General features: G+C 42.5%; 1 protein-coding gene across 1 annotated transcript in view; it reads left to right on the forward strand.

The window, feature by feature from the left end:
- The window catches only part of HECTD2 (HECT domain E3 ubiquitin protein ligase 2), an 84735-nt gene that overhangs the window by 24484 nt on the left and 43598 nt on the right, over positions 1–16653 (forward strand). Inside the window, exon 3 of the mRNA XM_069980375.1 lies at positions 14199–14337. Coding sequence (XP_069836476.1) covers positions 14199–14337 — 139 coding nt within the window. The remainder of the gene's footprint in view (positions 1–14198; positions 14338–16653) is intronic.

Consider the following 16653-nt stretch of genomic DNA (forward strand, 5'->3'; position numbering starts at 1 on the left):
AGGGTTTTCTAGAGGTTAAAGGGGTATCTAGTTTGGGTGTAGGTTTTGCAACTCTGCTCCATTGAAGTGAATGGAGCTTAATTGCAAACCACACCTGAACTGGAGCCAAGAGTGGTGCTGTCTCTGGAAGAAAATAGCCATGTTTTTCCTAATGCTGGATAATCCCTTTAAAGCACTAAAGATAGTTAGTTGGGTGGTCTTCCGTAGAGGATCTAATGGCAGTTCCGGGTTAATAGCCTTTTAATAGTCATATATACACACATATACGCACCCAAGGCAGTCAAAAGTCCCAGGACACCCTTTTATTTTCGAAACAAAAGGAAAAATTACATATCTGAATATCCCAGCAAGTAATGGCTGAAGGAACCTGTCTCTTGAGCCATGTCTAGAACATGGCTTCCATCTTGAAAGCTGCCATATTGGATCAAGAGCAAATTTTTTCCAAAGTAGCATATCAAGAAAATAGCAGAATTGTCCCAGAAATCGGTAGCTGCAATAATATTGGCAATATCTCTTGTGGTTCAAATATTCTTAAAACAGAAAGTTGCTTTGTGTTCAGGACAAGGAACAACACACTGAACATGTCAAATAGCTGTGCATCACAAGGAAATTTTCCGGTTGTGCTTTCAAGCTTCTGTGTTAAAATCTACAGCAAAATGTTGTAGTCCAAATACATCAAATGTCAAAAAAGTGTTTAATCTAATTTATATTTAACATCTCGATAGTTAGAATATTATGTTTACTTCCCTTTGTTTGGTATCAACCTATTAGTCAGAAGTGCGCACAGACTGTAGCGGCTCACAACATTGCCCTACATTTTATTACCGTGTGCATCCATATAGCTGGACACTTACATATCCATACACACATTTACACAGTATATAGTTATATACCCACACAATTTCCTTTAATCTCTCTTTTCCAGTCAGTAGACTTATGTATTCAGCATGTTAATCATTAGGGCCCTATTCCACCGGACGATTATCGTTCAGATGATCGTTAAATCGTTCGAATCTAAACGATAATTGTTCGGTTGAAATGCAGTTAACGATTAACGACCGAAGGAGAAATCGTTGATCGCTTTATAAGACTTGGACCTATTTTTATCGTTGCTTGTTTGCAAAACGTTCGCAAATCGTTCGCATTGAATAAGACATTGTTCGATCGTTCGCAATAGATACAAACACAATAGCGAATAAATAGCGAAGAAAAAACGATCAGATTACGATCATAAGTAAAGATTATCGTTCCATGGAAATGACTGAACGTTTTCAGGTCTTTCGCAATAGCGGCCGTTTGAGATTGTTAATCGTTAACGATTATCCAAACGATAATTATCCGGTGGAATAGGGCCCTAAGAGATTCAATCCTCTTCTCCAGCATCTTCTCCTGGGATGAACTTAACCCCTTAGCGACCCATGACGTATCTGATACGTCATGGTGCCGCTCGGGGTGTTCAGAGCGGGGTCCCGCCGGGACCCCGCTCTGAACGGCGCTGATCCCGGCTGACACGTGCAGCCGGGCAGTGCCTCTATTAGCCGGAGCGGGTCCCGTTGCCGCGCCGGCTAATTAAGCCTCTAAGTGCAGCTGTCAAACCTGACAGCTGCACTTAGAGGCTTCAGACCTCACGTCCCTGGTGTCTAGCGGGACGGATCTCCCCCCCCACGATGCGATCGCGGGGGGGGAGATCCGTTCTTCTGCCCGTGCCGGGCCTCAGCGTTGGAATGACGCTGATCCCGGCTCGGCAATAGATTGCTATGGCCTGCAGCAGGCCATAGTAATCTATGACCGATCTAATCGATCTTTGCTGTGTATATACACAGCATTGATCTCTATGAGAGATCAGTGCTGTCTATATACAAGTCCCCCAGGGGGGCTTCTAGTTACAGTAAAAAAAAAAGTAAAAAAGTGTTATTAATAAAAAATCCCCTCCCCTAATAAAAGTCCAAATCACCCCCCTTTTCCCATTTTATAAATATAAATTAATAAATAAATAAACATATTTAGTATCGCCGCGCGCGTAATCGCCCGAACTATTAATTAATCACATTCCTGATCTCGCACGGTAAACGGCGTCAGCGCAAAAAAATTCCAAAGTGCAAAATTGCGCATTTTTGGTCGCATCAAATCCAGAAAAAATGTAATAAAAAACGATCAAAAAGTCGTATATGCGCAATCAAGGTACCGATAGAAAGGACACATCATGGCGCAAAAACTGACACCTCACACAGCCCCATAGACCAAAGGATAAAAGCGCTATAAGCCTGGGAATGGAGCGATTTTAAGGAACGTATATTTGTTAACAATGGTTTGAATTTTTTACAGGCCATCCGATACAATATAAGTTATACATGTTATATATCATAGTAATCGTAACGACTTGAGGAACATGCATAACAAGTCAGTTTTACCATAGGACGGACAGCGTAAATGCAAAACTCCCCGAAATCAAAACAAATTCGTTTTTTTTTTTTCAATTTGACAGCACAAATGATTTTTTTCCGGTTTCGCAGCATATGTTATGGGAAAATAATGCCAGTCATTGCAAAGTACAATTGGTTTCGCAAAAAATAAGCGCTCATATACGTCTCTAGGTGAAAAAATGCAAGCGCTATGGACTTTTAAACTTAAAATGGAATAAGCAAAAGCGCAAAAACGAAAATAGGCTTTGACCTTAAGGGGTTAAAGAGTGATTCAGGTGCCAGAGTAAAGTGTGCCCCATATGCTAATGAGCAATATGCCATCTCTGCCAGCTGGCGGTGCTTAGATGGCTTCAGTGACATGTTGACACGTTTATTACAAGAAATGTACGCATAAGTTTATGAACTACTGACTGTCGTACAGGGAGAAGAGCTGCAGTATATACCCATTAGTATAGATAGATGAGCACTTTTTCTATTAACCCCCCAACACTTTCAAAGGAAAGACAATACACGTTCAAACGCTGCACCATTTCAACTCCTCACAGTATGGATGGGGGACCTGGGACCCATAGTCTAGTGATTAAAGGGGGTGTGGCAGTCATGTTACCAGTGATCAGACATTTTTGAGGAAACCCCTGTTAATAAGGACAGTAGCACCCATTAGTTTATTGTGATTATTGTATAGGTCTCCAAAACATATTGACGGCAGATCCTTAAAGGGGTAGTGCAGTGCTACACATTTATTCACTAAATACAACGTTATACAACTTTGTAATGTGTGTTATTTAAGTGAATGGCCCCCTTCCCCGTGTTCCCCACCACCACGGAAGTGTGGTGTATTATACTCCAGGGTGGATAAAAATCAATGATTTTTTTAAAAAAATCAAAAAAATCGGATTTTTTTGATTTAAATCGGATTTTTTTGATTTAAATCGGATTTTTTTCAATAAACTGCTTTTTGAGGAAAATATTTTACCATCCAAAGGTTCTTCCATCATGAGATAAAGCGGAGTTGTTTAACTCAGTAGAATAAAGGCTGTATATGTTCTCAAATGTTACAACATGAACAGAGTTGAGAAAAAGACCTTAATCCTATTGTTCTACAAACCTATGAATACAGAATCATCCCCTTCAGTACCAAGTCCAAGAAGTTAGACAATATGTTTCTGATTGTTTGGACTTTTTTTTTTTTTTTTTTTTGTTTAGCCAAATTAGTTAACATGGATGTTTGTTTAAGCAAATAACGTATGCTGTAATGTTGTTATTGTTTCAGTTGAATAAATCCATTTAAATTGTTATTAAGTTCAGGATTATTTTTCTCCTTCCTAAGTACAACAGAACAGTGGTGTCCAAATATGAATGATTAACCCATTAAACTGGGGAGAAAAAAGTAATATAAAAAGTGATTCTAAAAATCTTCATCTACTTGCATGTTAAAGTAGCAAGAACTAGTTTAGGTAGAAACTTTGATTTAAATCACTGATTTAAATCAAGCCTTCCTGACTAGTGATTTAAATCGTGATTTAAATCGTGATTTAAATCAGTTTGATTTAAAACAAATCCACCCTGTTATACTCACTGAATTACTGTCGACCCCGGATGCCATCTTGGGACAATGACGTAATCTTCCGAGGCCGGCTGGACCGATCCAGCTCTCCCTCATGCCGACCCCCTCTGGCGCGGGATCAGCTGCTGTGCCACGATTGACTGAGCATAGTTATGCCTCATGAAGATTACGTCATTGTCCCAAGATGGCGGCCGGGGTCAACAGTAATTGGGTGAGTATAATGCACCACACTTCTGGGGTGGGGGGAACATAGGAAAGGAAGCCATTCACTTAAATAACACACATTACAAAGTTGTATAACTTTGTAATGTGTGTTATTAAGTGAATAAATTTGTAGCATCGCACTACCCCTTTAAAGAAGTTATCCAGAAATGGAAAAACACAACTACTTTGTTGCAAAAACAGTCCCTTACTTGTCCTCCATTCACTTTAATACAGCTAAGCTGGAAAACCCCACCCAAACTGAGGTGTGGGGATGTTTCTAGAGGAAAGATGCCATGTTTTTCTAAGGCTGGATAACTCCTTTAAGACCCCCCTAAACTTGCACCATTAAGCAAAACATGGCGAGCAGCTGCCCCCTTTAGTCCTGGTAATAAGCTCCTTTAGTTCTGCAGATTGGATGGGGTTTTTGTGAGTCAGGCCTCATTGATCACAAATTAAAGGGGTATTCTGCTCAAACATAACTTTGCATAAGTTGCTGCCCATGGTGAGACTAACAATTCATTCCATACCTGTTATTATCAATTCAGTCCCCCCCCCAGTTCTGATCCTGCTGCTTTGTGCTTAAAGGGGTTATTTAGCGCTACAAAAACATGGCCACTTTCCCCCAGTGTTGTCTCCAGTTTGGTTGGGGTGTTGAAACTCAGTTCCATTGAAGTAAATGGAGCTTAATTGCAAACCGCGCCTGAACTGGAGACAAAAGAGGCGGAAAAGTGGCCATGTTTTTGTAGCGCTGGATAACCCCTTTAAGACTAAAAAAATCTGTGTCTGAGAAGTTGACTCCCCCTCCCCCCTCCCTTCCTAGACAGTCATGTAAACAAGTTCCTGGTAGGATGTATCTTCAACTTTGTAATGCCAGCAGGGTTAATCACAGTGAGTTAAAAAGCAACTTGACCTTAAATTAACCCTCCCAGCGTTAAGAAAGCTACAAAGTTGTAAATACAGCCTGCCAGGGACTTGTTCACATGAGTCATTTCTGAAGGGAGGGGAGAGAAGGAGGTTCAGAACAAAGACAGAGAGAACAGCTCAGACACAGATTTGTTTGTCTTCAGCACAAAGCAGTATCAGAACTGGGGAAAGGAGGCTAAATAGATAATAAGTATGAAAAGTTATGTTTCAGCGAAATACCTCAATATCATTTATCAATGTGTGATTTAAGAGCATCTTGGTTGGCCATTGACTTCTCTCACGTGAGCCATGCAGTTGTCAGTGCTAGTACAAGCAACATTTCCATTTACAAATCCTGATTGTATTGCTGTCATTTGTATACTTCTGAGGGATACTTATAATTTCCCAGAGTTAAACTGCTTCAGTGACCTTTATTTAAAGGGGTCTGATGGCTCGCCTTCAAATCTGTAATTATAGTTGTTGTCATCTGAGCACAATTCACATGAGGTCACGAATCTAATTGGGGCTACGAATCTAATTGGGGCTATGAGAGGCAGTGGAGCAATCTGGATAGTGCTGTATGCAGATGGCCGTAATATCGGAGTCTGGCTTTTGCTGGGTATTCTCTTTCAGAGTTATATAAGTCCTGATTCAGCACGTCTAGTGGAAAATGCAAGACTTATAATAGAACACCATAGAACACATACGTAAGTGCGGCTTTGCCACGTGTATATGTAACGTTTCCCTCTTCTCCTTTCTCATGACAAAAGGGACAAGTGGGTTAAGACTGAACAAAAAGAAAAGCTGTGTTTACTCCAGAGTCTTTTTTTAACTTTTGGTTGAATCCAAGTCCCTGTGATGTTTTTCCAATTCCTAGCTGTGAAAACAGAGGGGAAGCTTTCTGTAGAATCAATGGCGCTGATGACTGCTAGCGTGTGTGGGTTTGTGTGATTCACGTTCTATACTCAGCGGCTGACGGCTTCCCATCTGTAACACTGCTCTCATTCACAAAATCCAAATAGGCTACATACACCATCCTGACCTCCCACTGGGCATCACAGCGTATTGCTTAGCGCGAGAAAAAACAACCGCAGTGGGTTCAATGAAAACTAATAGGTGTAAAAATGTATAGCCCCCCCCCCTAATTTCAATTAACCCTTTAAATTGTCAGGAGCCATGCACTGTTTTAAGCATTTTCTTACTAATAAGTGGTAATAAATACAAATAAGGGAAAAGTATAAAAAACAAATAAACAAAAAAAAAACCCTCACAGTAGCTCATTGGTTAGTATTGCTGGCTTGCAGCATCAGAGTCCTGGGTGGGGATCTGACTAGGCAACATCTGCATGGCATTAGGACATCTGGGCGCTCTGGTTTCCTCTGTAATAAACTGATGAGTTGGCTCTGGGCATTTGCCAGTTATAGTTTGTATGTAGAGAAAATAGTTACAGTAACTTTGGCAACACAAACTTTTATTTAAATGGTCTCTCTGATTCCATTCTCAGATCTGGTCTGTTTGCGGCATGGGGAAGACACAGGATGCCCACTAGGTGGGTATAGCTACCAATGCAACCATATGACACCTGAAGAGGATCCTGAATGGGTCTTCTAGGCATGACACGCTTCAGACATTTAGTAAGCTTCAATGCTGGCCATATGGGGTCTGCATATAGAGTCTGCCTCAGGCAGACTGTACCAGCAGCAGGGGCATAGCTAGGGTTTACGGGTTTACTTTACGGGGCCCCCCTCCCCTATGCACAACACACACATATATTCATACATAGGCTTGGTGATGTGGCCAAAAACTAAAATCTCTTGTGACCAGAAGCAGAGGCAGCTACAAAAGTGACTGGCAGAGCAGAGAGCCAATGGCTGCTTTCTCTGTCAGTTCACTGTTTTTAACTATAAGGGACCATTAGGAGCCCTCATGGTTAAAGACATACAGTAGGTGTAGGAGCAAACTACCTTCTGCTTAACCCCTTATGTACTGCAGTGTGTAAGTGACCCAATGTTCACTTATGCTGCCACACAAAAAAAGAGTTAAAAAATGAAGACTCTTCTTCACTGCTCATGCACTGATAACCCCTTACCTCTGGCACATTTTCCTACTTGATTGCAGCAGCTGGAGAACAGAGGTCAGGGGTTATCAGAGGAGCGAAGCAAAGATCTCCTTGTCCTCTGCATATTCACCCTTTTTTATGTTGCAGCATGTAAGTGAACACGGGGTCACTTACACCCTGCAGTACATAAGGGTTTAAGCAGAAGGACACATGAGACCCTTATCTTTCCTGTGCATCCCGCGCTCCCTTCCTACAAGGCCCCATAGCAGCTGCCTACTCTGCCTTTAAAGGTAGCTACGCCACTGACCAGCGTGCTGATCTAACTGATGAATGTCAAAGTATAAGCAACCTAAAAATTATATAAAAAACTGCCCCTAATACAAATTTAAATTTTCCCCTTTTCCCATTTTTTTCAGATGAAAATATACAAACAAATACAAAAGTTACCATATTTGGTATGTTACGGTAGGGCACAATTGTCCAAACTATTATGTGTTATTAATCCCCCATGGTAAATAGCTTAAGCGTAGCTTCACACACACTGTGTGATCTAAATAACTGAACAGAGCATCAAATCTGCACCATCAAATCTGCTGCGGATCTGCTGCAGATCCGGTGTGTTAAGGCAGTGCTTCACAACCTTTTCCACCTCGGGGCACACCTTGGGAAAAAAAATTTCCTCGGGGCACCCCTACTAAATAATGTTCTACAAAATAAGAAAACCGTCATACAGTGACTCACAGGTGACGTCTTCTTTGATCTGAGGAGTCACTTTCCCTTTTCCTCTCCATCCGCCATGATGATTTCTTCCAGCTACTTTTCATCTCTTCAGAACCTGCAAGACAAACAATTTAGGCTCCGCACATTTCTAGCAACTTCCTATCATTTCTCCCTCCTGTCGGCTCCCAAAGTAACTGCGCTGTTTGGTGTTATGTGCAGTAAAGCGACTAGGAATGTGGGATGCCCCCTGTATTCAGGATCCCCTGCTGTGCCCCCTGTATGTAGGATCCCCTGCTGTGCCCCCTGTATGTAGGATCCCCTGCTGTGATGAACTAATAATGCCCCCAGAGGTGCCCCAATGAACTAATAATGCCCCCAGAGGTGCCCCCATGAACTAATAATGCCCCCAGAGGTGCCCCTATATACTAATAATGCCCCCAGAGGTGCCCCCATGAGCTAATAATTCCCCCAGAGGTGGTCCCCATATACTAATAATGCCCCCAGAGGTGGTCCCCATATACTAATAATGCCCCCAGAGGTGGTCCCCATATACTAATAATGCCCCCAGAGGTGCCCCCATATACTAATAATGCCCCAGAGGTGCCCTCATATACTAATAATTCCCCCAGAGGTGCCCCCATATACTAATAATGCCCCCATATACTAATAATGCCGCCAGAGGTGCCCCCCATGAACTAATAATGCCCCCTGCTCTGCCCCTTAAAAAAACAAACATCATACTCACCTAATTCGGGCTGTGGCTGCAGGAAGCAGCTCTCCTCCTCCTCTTCGGGCTCCATCTTGCGAGCCGCGGGGACGGGACTTCCGGCAGGCATGATGACGTTACATCATCACGCCTGCCGGAGAGGTCACGTCCCGGCCTCCCATTGGCTGCTGGCATGAAGTGCCGGCGGCCTATGGGTGTGAATATAGGAGTAGGACGCTGACACTTCCTGCTCCTATATTCTGCTTACTTTAATGTTCCGCCCGCTCACTGTGCGGGCGGAACATCAAAGCGCTCTGTGCATCCTGAGAAGCTGCGCAGCCGCAGCTTCTCGGGATGCTTAAAGAGACAGCGTGCATTTCCCACCAGGGTCCCGCGGCACCCCTGGCAGGTTCTCCTGGCACACCAGTGTGGCGCGGCACCCCGGTTGGGAAACGCTGTGTTAAGGCACCCTAAAAAAAATGCAGAAAATAGTTAATAAAACGTGATCAAAAAGTCTTACTAAAAACCAAAATTGTTTGATGGAAACTACAGATCATGGCGCAAAAAATGGACCTTATAGACAGAAATAAGTTATAAGGGGTCACAGTAAAGCAATTTAAAGGGGAACCCTAGATAGGGAAAATATAAATAACTTTCTATTAAAAGGTACATTGATTCTGTTTTGGCATAGCTGTCATTCTTATTATGCTACTTTGGTAATTGCTTTGACCTAGTTTGCATTCTGCAAGGAATGTTTTTGTGTGTAAAAATATAAAAAAAACTAATAAAATATATTTAAAAAAAGTACATTGAAAATTTTATAGATGTCATAGTTTGTTATAGCTTTAAGAAAACAAGGATGAGAAAAATGGTAAAATGGGTATTCTGAGATGCCAAACGTATACCTCTTCATGCTCCTTGCCTGCTTTTATTTTCTGCTTTGGGTGGAGGGTGGGCACCTCCCTGGCCAGCAGCACTGTGCTCCTCTGCTCTGCACTCTGATGTGCTGTGTTGGGCTCTGCTATGCCAGGCCCCAAGAGCTGACAGCTCCACAGGGCTTGGAGCTGTCAGTGTGAAGATGGATTACTGCAGATAAGGTAGCAGGGAAGCCAGTAAACACATCTTTACTCATGTATACTGTAAGATCCTGACCACCCCTCCCTTTAGAGCAGTGAAGGAATGACATCACCAGCAAGCCTCTGCTCCTAACAAAGAGAGGCGATGGGGAACCTAGACAACCAGTTGTAAACATGACGGACAGTTTAGAGGGCTTAGCTGAGAGACCAAATAAAAAGGTACTGTAAATAGAACAAATTGCAAGTTTCTTTAAAGGGGTAGTGCGGTGTTTCAAAATTATTCACTAAATAACAACTTATACAACTTTGTAATGTGTGTTATGTTAGTGAATGGCCCCCTTCCCCGTGTTCCCCCCCCCACCCACGCTAGACCCGGAAGTGTGATGCACTATACTCACCTGATTCGTGTCGACCCCCGTCCGCCATCTTGGGACAATGACGTCATCTTCGGAAGGCCGGCCGAACCGCTCCAGCCGTCCCTTATGCCGGCCCCCCTCTGCCGAATCATTAGCTGCTCAGCCGCGATTGGCTGAGCATAACTGTGCTCAGCCAATCACGGCTGAGCAGCTGAAGACGCGGCAGAGGGGGGCCGACATGAGGGATGGCTGGCCTCCTGAAGATGACATCATTGTCCCAAGATGGCGGACGGGGGTCGACACGAATCAGGTGAGTATAGTGCATCACACTTCCGGGTCTAGCGTGGGTGGGGGGGAACACGGGGAAGGGGGCCATTCACTAACATAACGCACATTACAAAGTTGTATAACTTTGTAATGTGTGTTATTTAGTGAATAATTTTGAACGCCACACTACCCCTATACTATATAGTAAAATTGCTCAGTGTGCAGTATCAGTAACTGTACTCCTCACTGTGACTGACAGCAGCTCCCTGTGTACCTCATAAGAGCTAAAATCAGACTCCCCTTCTCCAGGCCAGGCTGCCCCGCTCTGTGGTGCGCCTGTCTATAAGTTTGCTGACATGGAGGAGCATGTGACCATGCCCTGCCCCCCAGTGTCCTCCATAGACATATACAGGCTTAGTAGAGGACCGAAGGGAAGGGGGGGGGCATGCTTCTCCATGTCGGCTATCTTGTGGACAGATTCTCCACAGTGAGGGGCAGCTCAGCCTGGAGGAGGGGAGGCTGATATTAGCTCTATGAGGTACACAGGGAGCTGCTGTCAGTATATACAGTGAGTACACTTACTTATACTGTACACTGAACAGTTTTGTTATAAAGTGGCCAACCCCTTTAACTTTTAATGGCCTACTGTTTTAGAAATATTATAATAAGAATACACCTTTAAACTATAGGTCATTTTCTGATGATGCTAGTTCCAGGATCCTGCAGGTGCAGCATCTATTTATATGATGTTAGCGTGTCATTATTTTCACTTTTTCACATTTAAATCTATCCAGCTAGAACTGTTCTGGTTCATTTTAATCTAATTTTAGAAATACATTAAGTGTTGAATTGTTTTTAATTAAAGCCACACTTTCATGAAAAAGGCAATTGTGGTTGAGTTACCATAATGGAAACAGTATGGTGTTCGCGATGGGCTGTTTTACAGAGCACATGTGTACCAGTTAACTTTATTTCTTTTAGCTGCTAATTTTAAATTATTAATTAAAATGTATGTAGGAAAACAGTTTGGGGCAACCAGCGATGTTGCCATGATAGCAGGAAGGAATAACTCAGAGAGCAGTGCATATGCAGGTACAACACTCAATACTTCACAAAGTTCTGGGTTTTGAATTTGTGCTAGGGATCACTGGCTGTGTGTGTGTGTGTGTCTCTCACTCTTTTTTTGCTCAAGTAATGTACAGTGGTGCCTTGGATTACGAGCATAATTCGTTCTGGGACCGTGCTTGTAATCCAAATCCACTCTTAAACCAAAGCAATTTTCCCATAAGAAATCACTGAAATGCAGACAATTGGTTCCACAGCAAAAACATGAACAGAAACAGCTGAATATGTCACATTATAAGTTACTGTCTAGTAATGGAGAGGATGGGAAACACAAGGGCTGACAGAGACTGCAGGGAGCACGAAGGAATGAGCAGGGCAGATGTGAGCACAGTATAGCAGCACACTCTGTCCGGGGAGAGAGGGGTTACAGCTATGCAGAGATTACCTCTACAGTCCTGTCCTCTGATGTAAGCCCCAGCCTGAAGTGGATCTGCTATGATTTGGAAGGTGAGGGAGACTTCCTGGGTCAGAGTACAGGGCTGTAGACCCCGCTATGCAGGCCATGCTCCTTCCCCACTCCCTCTCCCACCCAGTACAGGGAGCTCTTATACCAAGTTACAGTTTTAAAAAACTGTGAGCTCTTCTTACAAAACGCTCTTAATCCAAGTTACTCTTAAACCAAGGTACCATTGTATTTGCAAAAGGGGTTATCATTAGAAAAACACAACTACTTTCTTTCTTTTCTAGGTTGTGTGTGGTATTACAGTGCAATTCACTTCTATGGGACGGAGCTCCAAAACCAAACCCAAACTGAGGACAGGAGTAGTGCTGTTTTTAAAAGAAAACAACCATGTTTTTCCAAGCCTAGATAACTCATTTTAACTATATTAGCTTTGGTGGGTTTACTCCTTTAAAATCACTCGCAGAACTCGCAGCGTGAAATCCACTGCGGATGCAGTACGTGTGAACCCACCCTTAATGGATATTTAACCTCAGTGGTGAGAATTTTGAGATTTTGGGATTATTTTATAATCTAGATAGAAAAAGTGAAAATGTCTCCAAAAATTCTTAAAAGATCTGTTTAACAAAAAAACATAATTAAAACTATAGGTCACTTTCTAATGACACATTCCCTTTAACTGCTTGGTGACTGCTGCAGTCCACAAGACTGCATTCAACTCCATGTATTCCTCTGGGCTCGAGCTGTAGCTTAATAGTTAAATTAAATCAGTGGTGCTATGATGATAGAAAAGTTATGGATCGCCCCAGTACACCCCAACTCTTTACTTTGGTCAACATCGGATATTAATCTGCAAGATCCTATTCTTGGCCCCATTACTCACACTAGACAAGTCTGGAATACATGTATGCGTAAGTTCCCCCTGACCTCAAAGTGTTCCCCAATGACATCGTTCCTCTTTACTCCCAAATTGCCGGATAGCCTCACAGGTAATATGACGAAACACTGGTATGCTAACGAACTATTCCGCTTTGCGGATATTGTGAATCCATCTGATCGGACCCTGCGGCCTTTCCCCAATCTGGCTACGGACTTCCGTCTCCCCGTTGCAGCACAGTTACAATACCTCCACCTACGGTCTCCATACCAACAGATTTTTAGAGACTTTGTAAAGCCGGGGTGTCGACCAAGGGCCTCATTTCCAACATATATAGAATACTTAAGCAGCCCCTACCAGACACTGAAGTACGCTATCCATACATGGATAAATGGGAGGGACTCTTTGGGAGACGGTTACCCCAGAACGTCTGGAAAATAATATGGGATAGGGCGGCCAAGACCTATATAAGGAGAATCAATATAAGATAATGCTATTTTGGTATTATACTCCGAAGATCTTGCATGCAATGAATCCAGCTATCCCAGATCACTGTTGGAGGTGCCAGGAGGCTATGGGCTCTCTCCCCCATATCTATTGGCTCTGCCCTCTCATTGTCCCTTACTGGTGTGCAGTGAAGGACCTCCTTTAAGAGATAGTGGGCCTGGATATCCCACTGGATCCTGTGTTCTATCTCTTTAACATGACACAGATTAAGATAAGTGACATCCTAAAATTGCTTCTCCATCTCCTTACGGCAGCTAGATGCCTCATAGCAAAATATTGGAAGAAAACAGCCCCTCCTACAAGGGAAGATTTATACACTCTGATCCTTGATGTGAGGAACATGGAGCACCTAACGGCCATGTTAAACAATAAAATGGACCTGTTTAAGAAAATCTGGCGTCCATGGGATGTGTACTGGGAAGAGAGGAATTCTGACCGTTCTCTACTCCACCTCCCCCCCCCCCCCCCCCCCCGAGGCCAGTCTTGACCACTTACTACTTACATACTACTCCTTACCCCCCCCCCTCCTTCTGGTTTTCCCCGTCCTCCCTTATTTATCTTGTCTGACCCTACCTTGGATTTTTTGTTTTTGTTTGTTTTGTTTGCTTTTTATTGGACAGAAAGGTAGTGTGCATGACACTAGTATATGTTGAACTTTGATGCCGTGGTTATCTTTCTGGCATATCTGTCCCCTCTTTGATGAGGCATTCTACTGTTAATGTTTGTATTTGGCTAATATGTCATTGAAAATATAATATTTGATTATATGTTAGTTATTGAAAAATTCAATAAAAATACAATTATAAAAAAAAAAAATAAAAAAAAAAAAATCAGTGGTGCTACAAAAAAGTCTAAATCTAGCCTTAGGCGACAACTCTAAAGTTTACTGTCTGCTTGCCTCTTAGAAGCTATGCAGCCCAATGGATAGATGTTTGTGTCTGTATTTTCATACCTACAACATCCTATGCCTTAAAGTGTCTAATCGTACATTCTCCTTTTTCTTTTCAGTAAGGGACCTTCCACCAATATGCCTTGACGTTCGACAAAAGCAGCGTATCTCCATAGATACACTACCTGCAGAGATGAAAGCGCCCATCATGCCTGAACCTCCTATTCCAGTGAGGAACAAAACTCTAAAGGATTTCCAGTGAGTTCCATGTGCCTCCAGAATGATTGAAACATTAACATGTTATCTCTGTATAAATTTTTTACAAAAATATAAGAAGACCGTATTGCCTCAAGCCCCCTTGGCCCCTTTACCTCCCTTTGGTTGTATGGCAATGTTTTATGGAGTTGAAGAGTAATATGAGACATATTTGTTGCTAGATACTTAGTGCCTGACAGCCCCATTCAATATACTGTGTTTGTTAGGCAGCGTGTCTCTAGCAATCACACGACTGCCCTTCAGCTCAAAGCTTGGCACTGTGCTGACTATAGATATTGGGGAAGGCCGCTTGGTAGTAGTGAAGCCATGCCATTCTGAGACATTGATAGACAAAGTGCCAGGGTGATGGCTGCAGCAGATACCAATGGCACACAAGGGACTCTCTTAACTTCATGATAGGGTTCATCAGAGTTGCAAAATATGACAATGTAGAACCCAATTTAAAGAGTCACTGTCGTATTTTTTTTTTTTTTTTTTTGCAGAAATCAATAGTCCAGATGATTTTAAGAAACTTTGTAATTGGGTTTATTAGGCAAATATGCCATTATCTGCATTTAAAAAGCCTTTTCCCAGACCCCCCCCCACCCTCCTCTTTTCCATCCACTGCAAAAAATCAGGAAATTGTGATTTGTTGCATCAGACGTACTCAGTCTGGTCTATAGAGAGGGGAGGGGGGAGGAGGGAGTTAGCAGAAAGCAGACAGCAGAAAGCAGATAACAGAGGATTACAGGCATGGAGCTGGGTGACAGCTGTAATCAGAGCTCAGAGAGGTCAGTGGTGACTGTCAGAGGAGATAAAGGGTGAGGTATTTGTAGATTAACTCTCTGTTGTCCTGTTTTGGTCTTTTATTTAGCTCTCTCCATAGAAGAACAATGAAGACAGGGGGGAGAGCTTCAAACTGCTTTTTCATGATAAAAATGGATTTTTTGGCTAATAAACCCAATTACAAAGTTTCTTAAAATTGCCTGGACTATTGATTTCTGCAAAAAAATTTCACGACAGTCAGCGAGGTCCATTGGGCACCACTGGGGTCTTTGTATGATGGATCTGGCATGGTCTTGTCAAGAAGCCACAGCACGTATTAGCTATTTTCTTGTAATACATTTTAAGCAAAGAACCCCTTTAAACTTGTAGAAGTGAAAACTAACTATAGTCACTCAAGAAGTCTTTGTCATGACCAGTGCGTCACCCAACAAGTGTGACTGTGCCGTGTCATAGGAATTTGTCCATTTTTATTAGCCTTTGTTCTGCATGGAATTTTCTTGATGCCAAGCTCCGAATCTGAATACGGCCGAAGGCTTCAAGTATAATATGAAATGTCAGCATGACGGTAATCTGTTAGGTGAGAAATTAAATGTAAGGTTCTTTTCCTAGCCTTTCATTAAGGTTTACATTCTCCCCGAAAATACAGGCTTTTGTCCAGCCATTTGATTGTCTTTGTGAGCCAGTCACTCTCTGGATTGCATTTTTGTGCCCAGCGTAGTTGATGCATAATATGACAATTTCCAATTAGGATTGGCTTTGTGTGTGCCATGTAAGTAGAAGCTGGCACACATGGTGCCAATTGTTTCATTGGCAATTATAATAATGTTATATTGTAATTTTACTTCCGTAATATCAAAGCGTTTGATATTACTGTGCAAAACTTCATGTTTTGTCTTGATTTATGGTTTGATATATCAATATTTTAGTATTAGAGGTGATCATATGAACCTGATGCAGCCCTAAGGATGCCATAGGCTGTATGCATGTTTTCCAGGACTTCATAGGGCAGCATCCAACTTCTTCAACCACTGCAAATGCAGAGAGTTCGGGTTCGGACAAACCCGAGTATGCTTAAGGTTTTCTCTTCTCTAGTTAGTATTATTTTCAGGAAACTACATGGATAGCTGTTATTAGCAGTGCCTAATGTATGGCTGGGGGCCTTTTACTGTAGTCCTGGTGCGGCAAAATCTTTATTTATATAGCCTTGCCTATTACTGCAGTTCAACCATGCTCTGTCCCATTGACTTGAATAGTCTGGTCTGTATTACTGGGCACAGCCACAATGAAATGAATGTCACTGTGCTGTACTCTATTCTACAAATTCATGGGTCCTCCTTTCTATCATGCAACAATAGTCTATCTGAAGCAAAAGTCATTCGCCAATCCTGAAACGAATGAATCGGCTGTTGATAAATTTAGTCCGATAAAGATTGTTCTCTTTTCCAAATGTTCTGATTCCCCCGGAGAGGTCAGACAGTCCAGGGTCTCATTCCAAACCTCGGAACACTTGGAAAACGGAACAACTTTTAGAAG

Source organism: Dendropsophus ebraccatus, chromosome 8 (genome assembly GCF_027789765.1).
Source record: "Dendropsophus ebraccatus isolate aDenEbr1 chromosome 8, aDenEbr1.pat, whole genome shotgun sequence".
In the NCBI taxonomy this organism is placed as follows: domain Eukaryota; kingdom Metazoa; phylum Chordata; class Amphibia; order Anura; family Hylidae; genus Dendropsophus; species Dendropsophus ebraccatus.